Raw genomic sequence first — 17895 nt, 5'->3', positions numbered from 1 at the left:
GGTGAATGAAGAATTGAAGGAACTCCATTGCAGCCACGCGCACACACACACACACACACACACACACAGGCGCGCACAGCAGACAAACGTTGCTGGGTCAGTCCGCGGCGCGCGGTAATAAAAACGGGAGCAATAAAAGCTGCTTCTTGCAGCGCAAAAAGTGCCGTAACACGGGTGAGCCGCCCTGCGAGACGCCGCATCGGACCGATATCCACTGAAGCATCCCAGCCTATCCCATCCCAATGCCATCCAAGCGCACCGCCGACCGACCCGGCCCGGCCCAGTGGAGGCCTTCGGAATAAATGGCTATCGATGAGCCAAAAAGGCAGCATAAAACACGTCACCTAACGGGGTTTTTTGTGCGTTCGCTCGCTTGCTGCTTTCCTTCCTTCCTTCCTTCCTTCCTTCCTTCCTTCCTTCCTTTCTCCCTTGCTTCCTTCTTTGCTTCTTTTCCGCAAACAGGCGGACGAGTTTGCGAGAAAGCCTTGCCTTGGTGGTGGGTGTTTGCGCCGCCACTATCGAAGATGCTGCTCCGGTGGTTGTGCATTCTTCTGCTTGCATTGCATTCGTGCAAAGGGGGGTTTTCCCCGCAAACAAGCTGATGCTCAGGTTGGTGTAGGCCGCTGCAAGGAAGCGATCACACGTCGAAGATCTTCTCCACAAACCTGCACCAGCAGCAGCCCTACCTGTGCAAAAGCAATTTCCCCCATCTCCGCGAGGAATGACTCTCTACCTCTAGCTCGCAAAGACAAAGAACACACCAGAGGCTAGCATTCTAATGCACACGGGGAAATATAGATAGAAATGTAGAAGATGAAGAAGGTCCGCAAAGTTGTCAGCTATGAAATCGTTGCCGTGGCAGCTAATGTTGTGACTAGTGCGTACGGTTTACAGCTTATAAATATGATAAAAACCAGAAAGACGAAAAAGGGATAAGCGTCAGAGAGCTTACCGTAAGATATAAGTACATGTTGCAAAGGCTTGGCAGAAGCACAAAGATTCTGAGGCATTTCACAATGATAATTATGGAATTATAGAAGCTATTAGATACACCGCGAGTTCCACGATCGTACAACAACCTGATCAACCTCTGGTAGTGGTGCCGGGATCCATGTTAGTTTCCAATACCGCGAGTACCTCTACTGTACGCGTACCAGCAAGCAGGCAGCTGGCTGGCTGGTGTTTCGAGGTTTCCCGAATGAAGAAGACCATTTCCCCTAATTTGCTCCGCTTTTCTCGCGCGCCCAGCTGACTCGCTGCACTCTGTTAATTCTCTCCTCTCTCCCTCCACCCCTTGAAAAAGGGAGAACGGTGTGGGGTGGGGGGATCTGCCAGCTGGTGTGTGGCTTAGGCAACCACAACAGAGCGGCGAGAGTGCCAAGCCAGAGCGCGCCGGAGGCCGGTGCAAACCGAAATCGTCGCAATTCCCGTTCGTTGTTCTACTATCACCACCGCGCACCGGCACATTATGTTGGGAACCTCACACGGAGGAGGCGGCCGGGCAGCGGTTTGAACGATCATATTTTTAGGTCTCCCAATACTTTGGACTCCTCCACTCACCTCTTACTTTACACGCCATTGTGCGTCGGATTACGACTTGTGATCGCTTTGCAGTAACGGTTACGCATCAAAACAAAACATATAAAAACAAATAAATATAAAAAGTGCCTCAGTTAATAAAGGTTTGCAAACAATACTGCTTAATGCATAAGGTGACATTTCTGATGATGAATATAAGTGATTGCTACTTTTTGTTTGATAAAGAACCTCAAGCCATACCAAGTGCGGGGTTTAGGAATCTTTTGTCAACCTTAAAAAAGGGAGCGATCAGTTGGATTAGGTATACGATCACTTGGATTGGTCGATATGCGCGTAAATGTCTTGCAATAAATTAGGAAAAACATCTGTTAATCATCTGTTTACTAATAAGTGTCAGTCGGAGAACATTTTTTAAAACATTCCGCAAACTGAAGCGTGACTGATCTTCATTTTATGCGCCAATTTTCTGCCTCTGCCCCGGGGATCGGATGTGTCGAATATTTTATCTTTTCATCTCGTCTTGTTTTAATAGGAATAATCTAACGAACTCCGGGAGATCTGAGGTGTTAGCGATAATAGGATCACGACGACGACTGAAATGAGCTGTATCACTTTCACATTGTGTCGATAAAATAAGAAGAAACACATAAGCTCCCCAAATCCAATAACGTTCAATTGGAAAACGGCAATTTTCTGCCACTCGAACGGACCCCATTCATTAACGCTTGCTTTTTATTTTTTGGTGCCTTTTTTGGGAGGAAAAATCGAATTAAATCGAATTGTGAAATGGATCCACCAATATCGTCAATAAAGACGGGGTACATTCACCGGTACACAAATGATGAACTTAAATGCTGATACATACTGCTCCTCTACCCTGTGCCACCGCCCATTAAATTCCCTTTTCAACGAGCGGAAAGCAATCCGAAAAACACTCGTTCACAAGGCTACTGGTGCAACCTGCATGTTTCCACCGTTGGCCCCACCAAAAAACACTGCAGTGTTGATGTTGATGACCTACTGGCCAGAATGTAAATTAGCATTTCTCGTCGAAGCCAACGGAGACCAACGAAAACCGCTGCCTGTGTTGTGTGACGCTACAGCCACCTTTCACCTCGATCTGTCATCGGCACATGTGGCTCTGTCAGGACAGAAACACGATGTTGCGACCAACCACCACCACCACCGGCCGAATGGGGCAAAAGCAAACGGAATCGAACCGATGGTTCCGTGATGGTAGTTTCGCGCTGTCAAAATACATCGCGACGCATCGCGGCCGCTGTCGGCAAAGGGTAACACAGCAGACGGAGTCAGCGGGACGGAGAGGATAGAGGAGGATAAATATATAAATTACTTCCTCCGCACTTGAGCCGGGGAAGCGGCAGCGAGCATCACACATTGCACGGATCACAACCGGACACACAGAGTCGCAGTCGGAGGCGCGGTGTGGTGTGGCCTTCACACGATGCCGGTGGCTGGATTTGTTTTAATTTATCCTTCGTCTTCTCCTCCTCCTCCTCCCCCTCAGGAGACACGCTCGAGCTGTCAACGGGTGGAAGGCGATAATGAGCATCGGCAGCAACGGCAGCAGCAGCAGCAGCATCGTCGCGATCGGTGGTCGTTGCGTCGGCATTGGCATCTACAAATGCCCCTCACCGTAGAAATCGAGCAAACCGTGTTTGTGAGACGACACGCAGACACACCAAATCACTCTCAACAGCCGCCGCCGGAAGACAAACGCTGAAGCAATGAGTGTGACTCTTTTCCAAAACGGAAGCCAAGCATCGCAACGCATCGATCACATATGCTGCTGCTGCTGCTGCTGCTGCTGCGGCCGCTCGTTTCACGGGTTCGTGGCAATTTCTCTTTTCTTCTCTCCGACCCGGCGGCGGCTGCTCCATTACTTATGAGGGACTGGCCGGAGCCGGCACGCTTATGTTGGTCTCGCACGCACATGCTACACCACCTCTGCAGCACACATCATATCGCGCCCGCGCGCCACCGATGTGTAACCGGGACATATGTGCAATGGCGCAGACACAGTCTGCAGCAGCGGCGCGCGCGCGTCATCACTGCATATCGATCCGACCCGACACGATGGGCATAAGCCCCCTGGGAGGGGAGCTACACACCAGGGTATGAAATCATAATCCAAATCAGTGCGACCATCGCGTCATCGGTTCCATCGAGGCGCACACTTGTGCTTGCTGATAAGCGGTAGCAGCAGCTGATGCCTTCGATAGTCGGAAGTTGACGCACCAGAAAACAGGCCATCGGATCGAAGATCCAGCAAAACAGTTTTCAAAACAGCACCTCCGCCACAGTGTATATGTAGGCCACAGCGCACGGTGCGCTAGGACATCGGGCTTCAGCGACAACAACAGCAACAGCCACCCAAGCTCTGTCAGCTCTGTCGCCCTTAGAAGGGTAGGGGCAGGATCAAAGGGCTGACGCGGAATCACAGAGGAGTACATAGTCAGCAACAGCAGCAGCGGCACGCAATGCAAGCTGAAAAGCGGAGGGAAAATGGAATGTTTAATGTTCATTTTTTCCGTGAATTCGTTTTCTCGCATTTAATTACCCTTTGAGTCACCTTTCGAGCGAGGCGAGCGCTCGTGTCATCGAAGTCACGCGCTCGGCTGATTACTGCTGCTGCTGCTGCTGCTGCTTCAGGCCCACAGAGGACACGCAATCGAGCATAAACGTAGCAGCATCGGGGATGCGACGCGACGCGACGCGACGCGCCACTGACCGCACTCTGGACACTGGTGTGTAAGGCTCCGGCAATAATCCGGAGACACATAATTGCCCATCCCAGGACCAACCAGTCCGGTCCAGTCCACTTCAGTCCAGTCCAGCGCACCGGCCAACAACAACAACAAGTGGTGAGCTCTAATGAATGGTGGCCGATTGCTGCGGTTCGCGTTCTGGCCAGACAGAAGCGACGACAACGACGACGATTCTTGGCGATCTCGCGCGGCCGATGAACCGACCAATGACCATACCCATGCCATGTACGAACGGTGGTCACAGTACCTCTTCCACAACAGTACTCTCCCCCTCCCCCACCCGTCAACAGTGCGTGTTTATGAGTGTGTTTGTGGCGGCGCGTGGTCGATAAACACGCCAAACGGGAAGTAACGACGGACACTACACACTGACTCTGGGCATCATGTCCAGGCTCTGCTCTGCTCCAGCCAGAACCAACCATGCGCGCACGCGGATCATGTATGTATGCGTGCGTGCGCGATGAAGACGATGATGATGATGAGGATCACCGATCACACCGTTCGCCGCTTCGTGGTTTGGCATATTTTTCCGGTTTTCACCGATCCACCGGTGGTCGATGGGGTCGATCGGTCGGTCGGTATCATTCAACCTGCCGCACAGCAACCCTGCTAGGATGATTTCGGAGTCTGATCATGCTGCTGCTGCTACGTCTGATGATGATTAGAATGGATGGATGCCCCCCGCCTGGTCTTTCGCTAATACACACATCACGCAACCAACAAAGAGTGCTGAAACGGTAGATGCTGCCGTTGCTGCTGCTGCAAAGGGGAGTAATATGTTGGAGTATTTATGCGGTGCGTGCGTTCGATGAGGGAGCATCTCGATGCGATGAGGCAGAGGCACAACAATCAAACAAGCCGCAACACAGCTTCTCTCTCTCTATCAATCTCTCTCTCTCTCTCGTTCGCTTGTTCCATTCCCCATATTCCTGGGGTTTCCTCCACATGATGGCTTGGTAAGCAACCGCTCCTCTTGTTGCTGGTGCGTCTGGATACGCGAGTAAGTGGTAGTGGTGGCAGTGGGGGCTCTCGCTGTAATTGCTGGTCTTAATTGTGGTCAGCGCATTTAGGTTCTCGTGGTGGGCCAGGGAGAGTTCGTGCACGAACCGCTTCCGGTACGGCAATGGTTTGTGGGGAATAAGGAGGGGAAAGAGAGCCAGAAGTTCTAATGGAAATCCCTGTTACAAACACTTTGCCGTGATGCACGCACGCGATGTATGTTGTTATGATTCTCTCTCACAAGGATTCTACAAACAATTGTTTAGAAGGAGCAACATTTTCAAATATGGAGAACATGAGAGGTGTGTTATCGAATGAACTGCCTAGAAACAGTTCAGATTCCGTTGCTCCCTCCTCCTCTCTATGACTGCTCTACATCTCAATCTCAAACTTTGTCGATCCCTTTCACTTCGAACTTTCGACAAACGATCGCGATCGCCACCGTTATCGATCATGCTCTGACTGCCGCTGCCGCTGGTTTGCGACCGATCGACCGAGTCTCGGCGCGAAGAGGTTCGCGTAGCTATTTTCAGCCACCGGCACCAACCCTAAAACTGGCCCCCGGTGTCGGTGTGGGGGGTATTATAGAGCATTAGAAACCACCACACCAATCCACACCCCTTCTTTCGTCCCCACCATTTAGCCTCATACCAACGGAAACAGTAGCGGACACATGTGACCAAACCGTGTGTTTGGGAAACAAACAATGCAGGAGACGGTCTTAAATGGTAATTTAAGTTAAAGAAATTGAAATTCAATACTTCTCCATGGTTCAAATGCTCTCGAATGATCTTAGCCAACAAAATTATACGTTTTCAATTGAATATCGAATGTAGAAAATTGCAAAAATTACAAAAAGATTGTTGATCTACAAATACTATAAAATGACGATAATTAAGGCTTACTGTCAACATCCTCCATTATAAAGGATATCGTAGTTTTGTAGCTCGAGAGAAGCCATACGAAACTTAAGACAGGGGGATCTGAAGCCCATTAGTACATAAACAAATGAAGATGTGGCTCTATCTGTATTTAAATATGTTTTGAAGATCAAGAGACTCCATTATTTCGAAAAAATGAAATATAATGGACTATGTCCATGCAAAACAAGCACTTTGCCAGTTTAAGAGACCACTTGAGAGGAATTTGACGACAAGATATCAAATCTTACCCGGCAAAACCTCTCCAAAAAGACATATTATATTTCCTGGTCGCTTTTGTTACCGACTGTACATTCACCTTCGATTTGTACTGGGTGTGGTGCAGCGGTTGAGGCGGTTACTGAACGTTACTGTATACTGTTCAGTAACCCTCGCTCCACCGTCGACGAAACCAGCACCACTACTGTTCGAATCGAATTCATTTGCAAAATATTTTCAGAAGCCAGAAAGGGAAAAATTGAGAAAAACAAGAAGATGGCAGTTGAAAACAGCAACGGCCAGCCCGATGGCCAGTCTGGAAACGCCTCGTGATGATTATTTTAATGGAATCACACACATCTCACTCTCCATCTCTTCGCTTCCACCAATTGCTCTCTTCTCTGTTTCTTCATTTCGTTTCGCTTCTTTTTTTTTCTTTCGATCTATCATTTGTTCGCATTTTTTGTTAACCAACCCCCATAGAGAGTAATGTACGATACACGCTGATCACCAACCAGCCAGCCAGCCAGCCAGCCAGTGTTGTGTGGTTCGGCGGTTTCGCGTGATCCACTCCCACTCTACCGACGACTGTCACACCCCATGATAACCCATCCCCGACGCGAACCCAACAAAGCACCGGACCAGATGATCATCGTACAGCGGAGGAAGTGCAGTGCAGACACACTAACACATTCACGCACAACGCACGCACCTTTCATCCCCCCCCCCTCCCCTTACGACGTGCATAGCGACGCATTGGTGCATTGTCGAGAATATGTGCACCCAAGAGGCAGCCAACAGAGTTGATTGACCGGCTCGGTTCCGATCGGCAGTGCGCTTGTGTGCGCTTGTGCTTGATGATATCCCCATCAACGGAGGCGGCGACCTTCGAGGTGCACAGCAGTATGTGTTTGTGTGTGTCTGTGTGTCTGTGTGCTGCGGTTGGGGCCGGTAAAAAACAACAAAAAGAACCCGAACTTCTGGTGTCGCAGCACCGGCAAAGATACTCTGAGGGGTCGCAGAGCACACGCAGAAGGGTTATGGAAGCGATCAACCACCACCCTAAACACACTCACACACCCGCAGCCATGTGTGTGTAGTGCATTCTCTTCCTCATACACGCAACCGCCGGACTGGCTGGCGCTGGAATCGCCGAAAGAAGTTGATGGAATGAACAGCGAACAGTGATCATCATCCTGCGCGAAGTAGCAAGCATCATCGATCAATGTTCTGCGGGGTGCTGGGGCTTCGGCGTTTTTTTTTTTTTTTTTTGTGGTTGCTTGGATGCTCTAAACAAACATCAGCAGCCCATCACTGAAAGCTGACCTGGGACCAGGAAGACGGGCAGCATCGAAGCAACACCCAGGCAAAGAACAACACCCAGCAACACCATGAAAATCACACACACACACATACAATCGAGTGAGCGAGAAAGAGGAACGCGTGACCTCTCCCGGCACCAGCAGCACCAGCAGCAGCGGGTACACGCAAATGAGATGAGACCGATGAAGACGAAGAAGATGGAAGACAGATCAAGCGAAAGGCCCTCCTTGCGCCTCTCAAAAAACAGATTCAAGAATGAGTTTTGGAGGCGAAAGAAAACAAACAGAACCTACAAGCCCTTGGGGGTAGTGTAGAGCGGGGTGCTTTCCATCGGTCCCTAGAGCTCGAACGCTTGATCGTTTCCTCACATTCTCGATCGATCGATTGCTGTGTTCTGAAGATTAAATATGTTGCTCGCTGTGTTGATCCGAAGTAGGCCAAATGATGCATGGTGGAGGAAATGAAGAGCGTCTTCGACAATAGATAAGTCTCGAGGGATATCTAATTTTGCTGCAGATCTAGAGAAATGCTTTCCACCATATATCCTTAGCATGACCCCAATCAAATCGATATACCAGATGTATAACCTTAAATCCGTTGTTTGCTTCTAGATGAGCTTATCGAGCAAATTAGGCTTTCATCGACATGCGATACTGTTATTTGCCAGGGTTCGACACCTGTTTACGTAAATCAATGCAAGTCATAAGTGACTCCCTGCAGTACTTACATCATAGACCCCGGCGAGCGCGGCTCGACGACGGTCCTGCTTGGCTTGGTGTATATCCTTCACGACGGTGTCCTCGGAGCTCCAGTTTTCAGGTGCGCTTTGTTTGTGTACCCCGGGGTTAGGCCAAAGTTTTTCCAGGTGGCACAGGAGCACGGAGCGCGCCGCTCAGGGTACGATATCGAAAAGGAACTTTCGAATAAGAAAAAAAACACTCTAGCACACACGCACGAAGCACAACGCACAACGCACTCTTGGATTTGACTATTTGCCTGGCGCCCTCCTCGGAGGAAGGAAAACGGCGATGAAGACAAAAAGTTGACCGAATTTTCAACAAAACTTTCGCCTAAACACACACACACACGCACACATACGGTGGAACTCGCGCGTACACACAAGGCAGGCTGGAAAAGGATATCTTTTCCCGAGCAGCGCGATTCCAGCACGACGGTCGATTTTTCACTGAGAAAGATGCGTGAACTCAACAAACACAGCACACACACACACACTACACTACGGCGTCGCGGCCTTCTGAGGAACGAAAGGAAAGATTTTCTTTTAAATCAGGATGCCTGCTACGCTCCGATGCACCGAGCATTTCTTCTTGGCAGGACCACCTTGGCGGCCGTACACACGCGCACAGGACACTTTTCAGGCGCAACAATTATCCGGGGAAATCCTGGAGCCAGGTGTGCGTGAGCCCGTTTAGGTACGAGCCCAGAGGTGAGGAGCTTTTAACTTGTTGTTGGAGGTTGCTGGTGCAGGTTTTGTGAATGGGAATTTTGTTGTTGCTGCTGCGAGACTTTTCCACCAACCCCCATCTGCTCCTCTTCGTGCTCGGTCCTCGCTGCGCGCTGGTCAGTCGATTTTTTCCAGAATGCGTTTCCGCGGTGCACTTTACCACACTTCGCTACCCACCGTTTTTTTTTTTTTCGTTTCCGTCGAACGAACACACGCACACACACACACGCTCAAATTACACGCAGAAGTGTGCGTGTATGAGGTGGTGCTGCAGCATAATTTGAGGGTTTTTTCTGCGGTGCTGCTGCTGGTCCAGGAAAAGAACCACTTCGAATCCGTGGGGGAACTTCTGCACGACCCCGTTTCCGTTTTAGTGCGGGGCGTTCGCTCTCGTCGTCGTTCGTGGTCACTCCATGGATCGCCTCGGATCTGCGCTGCACCGCACCAGCCTCCTTTTTCGTTTCCTGCTGTTTTCCACCACACTAACCACCACTGCCACTGCAGCAAATTTACAGGAACGTTTCGGGCTCGAAATGTCTTTCTGGCAGTATTCATGCACTTTTGACAGTTCTTTTCCAGCAAATATTTGAGCACGGATTTTCATCAAAATTTTCAAGAGGAAGAAACGAATAAAAAATATTCTTTGAGGAAGAGAATAGAAATGGTCTTCTTTTCTGCAAATCAAATCGGAACATTTCCTTAACCGACAAGCGAAAGTGAACATTCGGCGGTATTATCTACTCGAATTCGAGTAGCGCTTCGTCGGTTCCGGCGCGAAATGTCAAATCCGATGTCGCCGAAAACCAAAAAAAAATCAAAAGCCGTGGCCAGACGAAGCATGAATGAAAAAATTACTGCCAAAAAGTTTCAAAGTTTTATTTCATTAAACGCGCGTTTTAACTAAGTTTTTGGGGGTGTTGGGAGTTGAATTCACGAGCCTTCGATCATGTCGGATGGTGAAGATTCGCTGGAAGAAAAATTGCGCAAGTTTCGCATGTGGAAGGTAAGCCGGAACGCGCCAGACCAAATGACCGGTTTACGAACTGCTCTGCCCCTTTTTTCAGGAAGCAGAAGACGGCGGCTCCTCGTACAGTTTTCCAAAGAAAAACGACGTAAGCATCTCGAACCGCAACGAACCAACATCATCGGCCAGCATGAGCGGCCGCGGGCGTCCACCAGGACATCTGCGAGGGCGCGCAATCGGTATGTTCTACCGGAATCAAGCCCGTCGAAGGCAAGGCGAATCTTCACAGGAATCGTTTGAGGGCGGTGGCCGTGGACGCGGCAAACGGTATGATCGTCAGGCTCTGCAGAGCCAGAAACTACAAGAAAGGGCCAGCTACGAAGCGAATTCGTCGGGTAGTGCAGGGCGCTTCCGCCGATTTCAGGATAAGCGTGATGCATCACTCGAGGATGATGAGGCCGAGGCACCACCACCGGGTTTGCGTGGCCGGGAGCTTGGTCTTTTCTACCGGGATCGTCAAACGGCCAAGAAACGACGCAGCGAGAAGCGCAATGCCGTCGATATTACGATTCCAGCGTTCCAAATCCAGCAAATACGTACGCAGCTACAGTTGGACGACGGGCGTGACCAGGAAGGCAACTCGATTTTCCGGGATTTTGTCGAAAACGAAAACATCCGTTCCGTGTTCCGGAATGAGTATCTGCGCGTGATCACGAAAACGCTCGAAGAGGTACTGCGAGAAGAGAGTGGTAAGGTGGAACCACCGGATTCCACCCCGACACGGCTCGATGAGGAACTGTACGAAGAGTTTGAACGTAGCGACCGTTCGACGCATCGGTTGTGTGAGTTTCGTCGGAAGCTCCCGGCGTACGCTTCACGATCTGAGGTGCTGGATATGATCGAGCGACATCAGGTGATACTGGTGAAGGGCGAAACGGGTAGCGGAAAGACGACGCAAGTTCCACAGTACATTCTCGAGGAAGCCTCATTACGGATGGCAGGCAGTCGGTGCCGGGTACTCTGTACCCAACCCCGGCGTATCTCCGCTATCACGCTTGCACGCCGTGTAGCGGAGGAACGCAGCGAACGTTTAGGCCGATCGGTAGGCTACCAGATACGCCTCGAAGCCGAACGGCCACGGACGAATGGTGGTAGCATCATGTTCTGCACGACCGGAATCGTTCTGACGATCATGCAATCCGATCCCTTGCTGCGCGAATACTCACATCTCGTGCTGGATGAGATACACGAGCGGGACGTCATCACGGATTTACTGTTGGCCATCATAAGAATGGTGCTGCCCTACCGGAAGGACCTAAGGGTCATACTCATGAGTGCCACGTTAACAGCAGAAACCTTCTCCGCGTACTTTAACAACTGCCCGATGGTTGAAATACGTGGCATCACATTTCCGGTGCGCGAATACTATCTGGAGGATGTGTTGAAGGAACTGAAGTACTATAGCTTCGAGGATAAGGGGTCGGGTCGTGCACCACGAGACCGTAAGGGAGCGGCCCAAAAAGGGGGAGATCAATTCTATGATATGATCGAAGCGTATGTCGATGAAATTCGAAATCACTATCCGGCGCCCGTTGTCCGCGCTTTATGCAGTCCTGGAAGTGAGAGCCATCAGAACGATTTAATCGTGGAGCTACTGTACTACATCACCTACGCCAAACCGGACGGTGCCATTCTGGTGTTTCTTCCGAGCGTGATGCAAATATCGGATATCTTCAAGCTGATCCACGATCACCCCCAGCTATCCAAGGCTCGGCTCGCCGTCTATCCGCTGCATTCCAAAATACCAACAGCGGAACAGACGGCCGTATTCGATCGTCCACCAGCCGGTACACGTAAGATCATTCTGTCCACCAACATTGCCGAAACGTCCATCACCATCGACGATGTCGTCTACGTCGTCAATGCCGGACGACATAAGCTGAACATGTACGAAAACGGTGTATCGGCACTGCGGGATGAGTGGATCTCGCTCTCGAACGAAATCCAACGCAAAGGTCGGGCCGGACGTGTGCAGGAAGGCATCTGCTATCATCTGTACAGCCGCGGGAGAAGGCGTACCTTTTTGGAGAATGTACCACCGGAGATTCTGCGCGTAGCGCTTGATGAGGTCATTCTAAACATTAAAATCCTTCGGTTGGGAGAAGCACGTACCTTCATGGATCGCTTGCTAGACAAACCGTCCGAGGAGGTTATCGAAGAGTCATTACAATTACTCAATCGCTTGAATGCGATCGACGATGATCAAAAGCTAACACCACTCGGGTACCATCTGGCCCGGCTACCGATGGATCCACGTACCGGCAAGATGGTACTGCTGGCGAGTATCTTCAGCTGTGTCGATCCGATCACCTCGATCGCCGCTAGCCTGTCGTTCAAGAACGCATTCTATAAACCGCTCGGTAAGGAAAAGGAAGTGGATCGTATACGGCGCCGGTTTGCGGATGGTATTGCTAGCGATCACATCATGCTGGCACGCGTGATCGATGAATGGCGCGGACAGTCGAACCGTGCCGGCTTTTGCCATCGAAACTTTCTCAACAATGCTACGCTCCAACAGCTGAGCAATATGAAGCGCCAGTTTTGCGAGTATTTGCACGGTGCCCGGTTCCTGCCGTCGATCGGTTGCGATGCACCGGAGAACAATCGGCATACGGGTAGCAACGAGCTGCTGGTGGCGATCGTTGGAGCAGGCCTCTACCCGAATGTGGCGTTCGTTCGAAAGGTCATTCGATCGCGCAACAGTCCGGATGGGCGTGCTATCCTGAGCATCGAAGGGCAAGGCCGGGCCGAAATCCATCCATCGTCGGTCAATGGTAACCGGGGAATCTTTCATTCAAAGTAAGCCGTCACAGTAAGCGGAGCATCGGGCTGGTTTAACGATTAATCATTTTGTGTTTCCACTTTGGCATCAGTTTCGTGGTTTACTACGATATGCAGAAGCTGTCGGCGTTGACCATCTTCGATACGACGGTAGTGAATCCGTTTCCCTTGCTGTTCTTTGGTGATAACCACGTTGAAACGGAGGATGACCACGAGCTTATCTCAATAGCCGGTCACTACTGGTTAGTTGGGACTGAAACGATGGCACAAGCCGTTAGTTAACCCATACTGTTGCTGAAGCATTTACTTTCTGCCTTACCTTTACAGCCTCAAATGTGATAAAGAGACGTACCGCTTGATACAGGATCTTCGCAATGGATTCAATCTATTTCTGCAGAAGAAAATCTGTGAACCGTCACCGGTCGACTGGAACGCTCGGGAGGGCGATCTGTTACGGTATGCTCATGAAGATGAAAATCTAAAAAAATGCAAAATAAATTGTTCCGTTTCCGCTCTCTTTTTCTCTGCAAAGTGCTATCATAAAACTGATAACCATCGATTGCAAGTACGACGACCACTTCGATGATGATGATCCAGCATATGGTAACGAGTAGGGATACTAGATGGATTATAGTGCAACTGGAAAATTGAAGCAAAACCAAAGCAAAAGAAAGTCGAAGGGAATGGGGCGCCTCAACAATATTTCAATTTCAGCAGTTGATGGCAGATTTCGATCGTTTTTTTTTGTTGTTGAATAAAATAAAAAAATATGCAAACTCTTGTCGTCAAAAGTGGTTTTATTTTTGATCGATTTTTACTTTTTTTCCTTCGTGTGTGTGCGTGTAGAAATTGAACCGGTTATTTGCACCGAGGAGGATTTTTTAACCGATTGCGCCATTTTGTGACCAGGACGATCCACATGGGCCAGCTTGGAATCGTTCAAGTGATTTAGCACTGTTTGGTGAAGATTTGTCGTCGAGAAAGTAAGCAAAATGGTAAGATTAGGCCCTTTTCTCGTTTAATCGACTACGGGTAGTGTAATTACGTGTTTGCTCCATGCCTCAGGAATCGGAAAGTCCTCCGTCTCCTGGACCTGTTGACGAGAGTGCCGAACATAAGTCGGAAATCGTTGCGGAAGAAACAAGTCTACTAGATTTGTTAGTGGCTTTGAGTTCAATCGATGTAGACTCCAAACCAGCTTGCACATCTTCATTGGCCAGCAGCAATGGTAAGGCTGTGGAAGCCACAATAAATGAAGGCAATGGCAGCAAGGTAATGAGCCACACGCGCACCGCACGCGTACTCTTTGATTTTTGAGGTTAATTTTGCGTTTCATCGTAGAATTCGACGACGAACTCGGGTGAGCGCAAAAATTATGCGCCGGAACATCCAGCCTTGGAAAAATTGGAAAGCGTCCTCGATGAGGACGAAGGCTACTTCGATGAGAAACTGCGCAATGAAAACGAAACTGCGAAGGCTCCTGAGCAAATCTGTGCAACGGTAACGGAGCGTGCCAATCGCAGCAAAATTTGGAAAAATGATTCGAAACATAAAAGAATATCTTCTTCTTTTTCATCTTCACAGCCTCCGGATCCGCTATCGTCAACGAGCGCTAAAGCATCCAAAGCTAAAGCATTTAAAGCATCTAAAGCTAAAACAGTGGGTTTGACGACCAGAGAAACTCCAAGCAAAGTGTGTTTGGAGAAATCTGAACAAAGAACCAGCCGCGTTCCATCCACTCGAAAGCGTCAAAGCGGTATTTGTAATGAGTTTTCAATTCCCGCCTCGGTTATTTCTAAAATACGGGAGTCCTGGAAAGTAGATGAACAGCAGGCACAGAACCGTCTAGAAGAAAGTTTGAAGCTTGAATATTTTCGTTCTATGTTCGCTGATGCTGATGCAGACCAGGCCGAGCACACAGCTGAAGCGATGTTACAAACAGAATCGCTTCGAAAGGCCAAGGGTATACAGCGATCGACTCAATTAGATCGCAAGTTAAGCAAGACGACTCTTCGTCTGAAGGGTTCGTCCCATGGTTTAAACGAATTTCGCCAAAAACTCCCTGCGCTCGCATTGCGGTCTGAGATTCTCGATAAGATTAAGCAGAGTCAGGTGTTACTGGTGAAGGGCGAAACTGGAAGCGGAAAGACTACCCAAATCCCGCAGTACATTCTGGAGGAAGCCTCATCACGCGGAGAAGGCAGTGGCTGCCGCATCATATGCACACAACCTCGCCGTATCTCAGCAATTTCGCTCGCGAAGCGTGTGGCGAAAGAACGCGGTGAACCAATGGGTCAATCGATTGGCTACCAGGTACGGTTGGACTCGGTCAAACCACGGAAGCAGGGCGGAAGCATTTTGTTTTGTACGACCGGTGTGGTACTGGCGTTTATGCAATCTGACCCCTTACTGCGCGAATACTCACACCTCGTACTGGATGAGATACACGAGCGGGACGTCATCACGGATTTACTGTTGGCCATCATAAGAATGGTGCTGCCCTACCGGAAGGATCTAAGGGTCATACTCATGAGTGCGACTTTAACAGCAGAAACCTTCTCCGCGTATTTCAACAACTGCCCGGTGGTAGAAATTCGTGGCATAACCTTTCCGGTGCGCGAGTACTATCTGGAGGATGTGTTGAAGGAACTGAATTGGCACACATTTGATGTGGCAAACATACAACCTGCCGTGGCCGAGGAATACATTCATATGATTTCGCGCTATTTACCAGAGATACAACACAAGTACCCCAAACACGTTCTTAAAGCCTTACGACTCCCGGCGAGTGAATACAAACAGTATAGCCTGTTGGTCGCGCTGCTGTACCATATTTCATGCTCGCAGCCTGATGGGGCTATTTTGGTATTTCTTCCGACAGTAGATCAAATCAGCCGGATTCACCGGATGATCCACGAGCATCCATTGCTGAGCGAGATCGATATGGTCGTTCATATGTTGCACTCTAAACTATCGAGCAAAGAGCAACAGCAGGTGTTTGTACAGCCGCCACTCGGTACGCGCAAGATCATCCTGGCCACCAACATTGCTGAAACATCCATCACAATCGATGATGTGGTGTACGTCGTCAATACAGGCCGCCATATGATTAACGTTATGATTGGCAACACCTGTGGGCTGTTGGACCAGTGGATTTCCAAATCAAACGAAGTTCAACGTAAAGGACGTGCTGGACGTGTCCAGCCAGGCACCTGCTATCATCTGTACAGCCGTGGACGGATGCGCACTTTTACAGAAAATGTTCCACCGGAGATCTTGCGTATAGTACTTGATGAGGTAATCCTGCATATTAAAGTCCTTCGCTTGGGAGAAGCGCGTACGTTCATGGCTCGCTTGCTAGACAAACCGTCCGAAGAGGTAATCGAAAACTCGTTGCGCCTGCTCACTCGGATGAAGGCTATCGACCATGATCAGCGCCTAACGCCCCTCGGTTTCCAACTAGCCCAATTAGGGATGCATCCCACTGTTGGCAAGATGATACTGCTGGCGAGCATCTTAGGGTGTATCGATCCGATTACATCGATTGCGGCCACCCTATCATTCAAGGATCCGTTTGTCAAATCGCTTAACCAGAATGAGGAAGAGAAGGAAATCCAAACTCGGAAGTGGTTCGCCGACAATACTGCCAGTGATCATATAATGCTAGCGAACGTCATCGCGAGATGGCGAACTCATCGAAATCCAGCGTCGTTTTGTAAACATAATGCGTTGAACCGCGAAACACTAAAACGACTAGTGGAAGATAAAAACCACATTTGTCGGCATCTTTGCCAGAGACGGATTGTAACATCAGACGATTGTCAGGCGCCGGCCAACAACGTTAATGCCACTAATATGGATCTGCTGAACGGAATCATAGCCGGAGGACTATGCACTAACATAGTCAATCTAACTAGAACCTCCGGCGCCGCTTATCGCTGGTGTATGGACGGAAAACAGGTCCGCGTGGATAATATGTCTGTTAATGGTGTACAATCGTTCGTACATTCACGGTATGTATTGAGGAAGCAATCACATTGTTCGGCTGATATGCCTGAAATTGATCCTTTTTTCTTATGTTGCCCATTTTATGTTCGATACAGTTACATGGTTTATCAAAACATGCTTGTTTTGAGAAATAGTCCTATAATCTCTGTGACCACCATCGTGAGCCCATTGTCATTATTTTTTTTCGGGGACAACATCCACGGAATGAAAAAATCGGGCAAAATTAAGATCACAATTGGCGGTCAATTTGGGTTTGTAGCCTTAATACTCGTTTAAAACACTTCTAAATGTAATTTAGTAAAATCTAAACCTATTCCCCTTCATATTGTATCGTAGCTTCAATTGTAATCTCGAAACATACCGTTTGATCGAGGATTTGCGCCAGGCATTCGATGGTCTGCTGACAAGAAAGCTGACCATCCCGTCTCCCATCGATTGGTCTTCGGCGGATGGAGCATTGCTGCGGTGCGTTCCTTAAGCAACTAACCCTTTCACACTAACAGGTTACTCATTCATCCTATTTATCTTCCTTTAGTGCTATTGTAGAACTGCTCACGTGTAACTTCGACACCAATGAGACAAAACCAAAAAACTCCTGACAAACGACATCAATTGGCAGGAAATGAACCGGAACACAGACTTACTAGTTTGTGCTTCACATTTTCTCAATATAGAATCCTATCCATCAAACATATAACATTATATTTACGTGCCAGTAGGACTCGTGTTCGCGGTTTTTGTGCGAATCAAAACTAGTTACTAGTACGTGTGTGCATTTGAGTAAACGCGGTGACAACATTGCATACATACTTTGCATTTAATTTTTGA

General features: G+C 49.1%; 3 protein-coding genes across 3 annotated transcripts in view; 2 read left to right on the top strand and 1 right to left on the bottom strand.

Moving 5' to 3' along the window:
* The window catches only part of LOC125950494 (dual specificity tyrosine-phosphorylation-regulated kinase mbk-2-like), a 22166-nt gene extending 12444 nt beyond the window's left edge, over positions 1-9722 (bottom strand). Inside the window, exon 1 of the mRNA XM_049678547.1 lies at positions 8517-9722. The gene's annotated coding sequence lies outside the window, so the exon portion shown is untranslated. The remainder of the gene's footprint in view (positions 1-8516) is intronic.
* Positions 9723-10090: 368 nt separating this feature from the next.
* On the top strand, positions 10091-13808 carry LOC125950495 (ATP-dependent DNA/RNA helicase DHX36-like). Its single transcript, XM_049678548.1, has 5 exons — positions 10091-10257; positions 10319-13077; positions 13152-13301; positions 13387-13515; positions 13592-13808. The coding sequence occupies exons 1-5, from the start codon at positions 10201-10203 to the stop codon at positions 13671-13673; spliced, it is 3177 nt and encodes a 1058-aa protein (XP_049534505.1). The 5' UTR covers positions 10091-10200; the 3' UTR covers positions 13674-13808.
* A 1180-nt stretch (positions 13809-14988) lies between these two features.
* On the top strand, positions 14989-17666 carry LOC125959523 (ATP-dependent DNA/RNA helicase DHX36-like). Its single transcript, XM_049692348.1, has 2 exons — positions 14989-17072; positions 17603-17666. The coding sequence occupies exons 1-2, from the start codon at positions 14989-14991 to the stop codon at positions 17664-17666; spliced, it is 2148 nt and encodes a 715-aa protein (XP_049548305.1).
* The last annotated feature ends 229 nt before the right edge of the window (positions 17667-17895 follow it).

Source organism: Anopheles darlingi, chromosome 2 (assembly GCF_943734745.1).
Source record: "Anopheles darlingi chromosome 2, idAnoDarlMG_H_01, whole genome shotgun sequence".
Lineage (NCBI taxonomy): Eukaryota > Metazoa > Arthropoda > Insecta > Diptera > Culicidae > Anopheles > Anopheles darlingi.
Note: the sequence above shows the minus strand (reverse complement) of the source record. Positions and strands in the feature narration are given on the sequence as shown.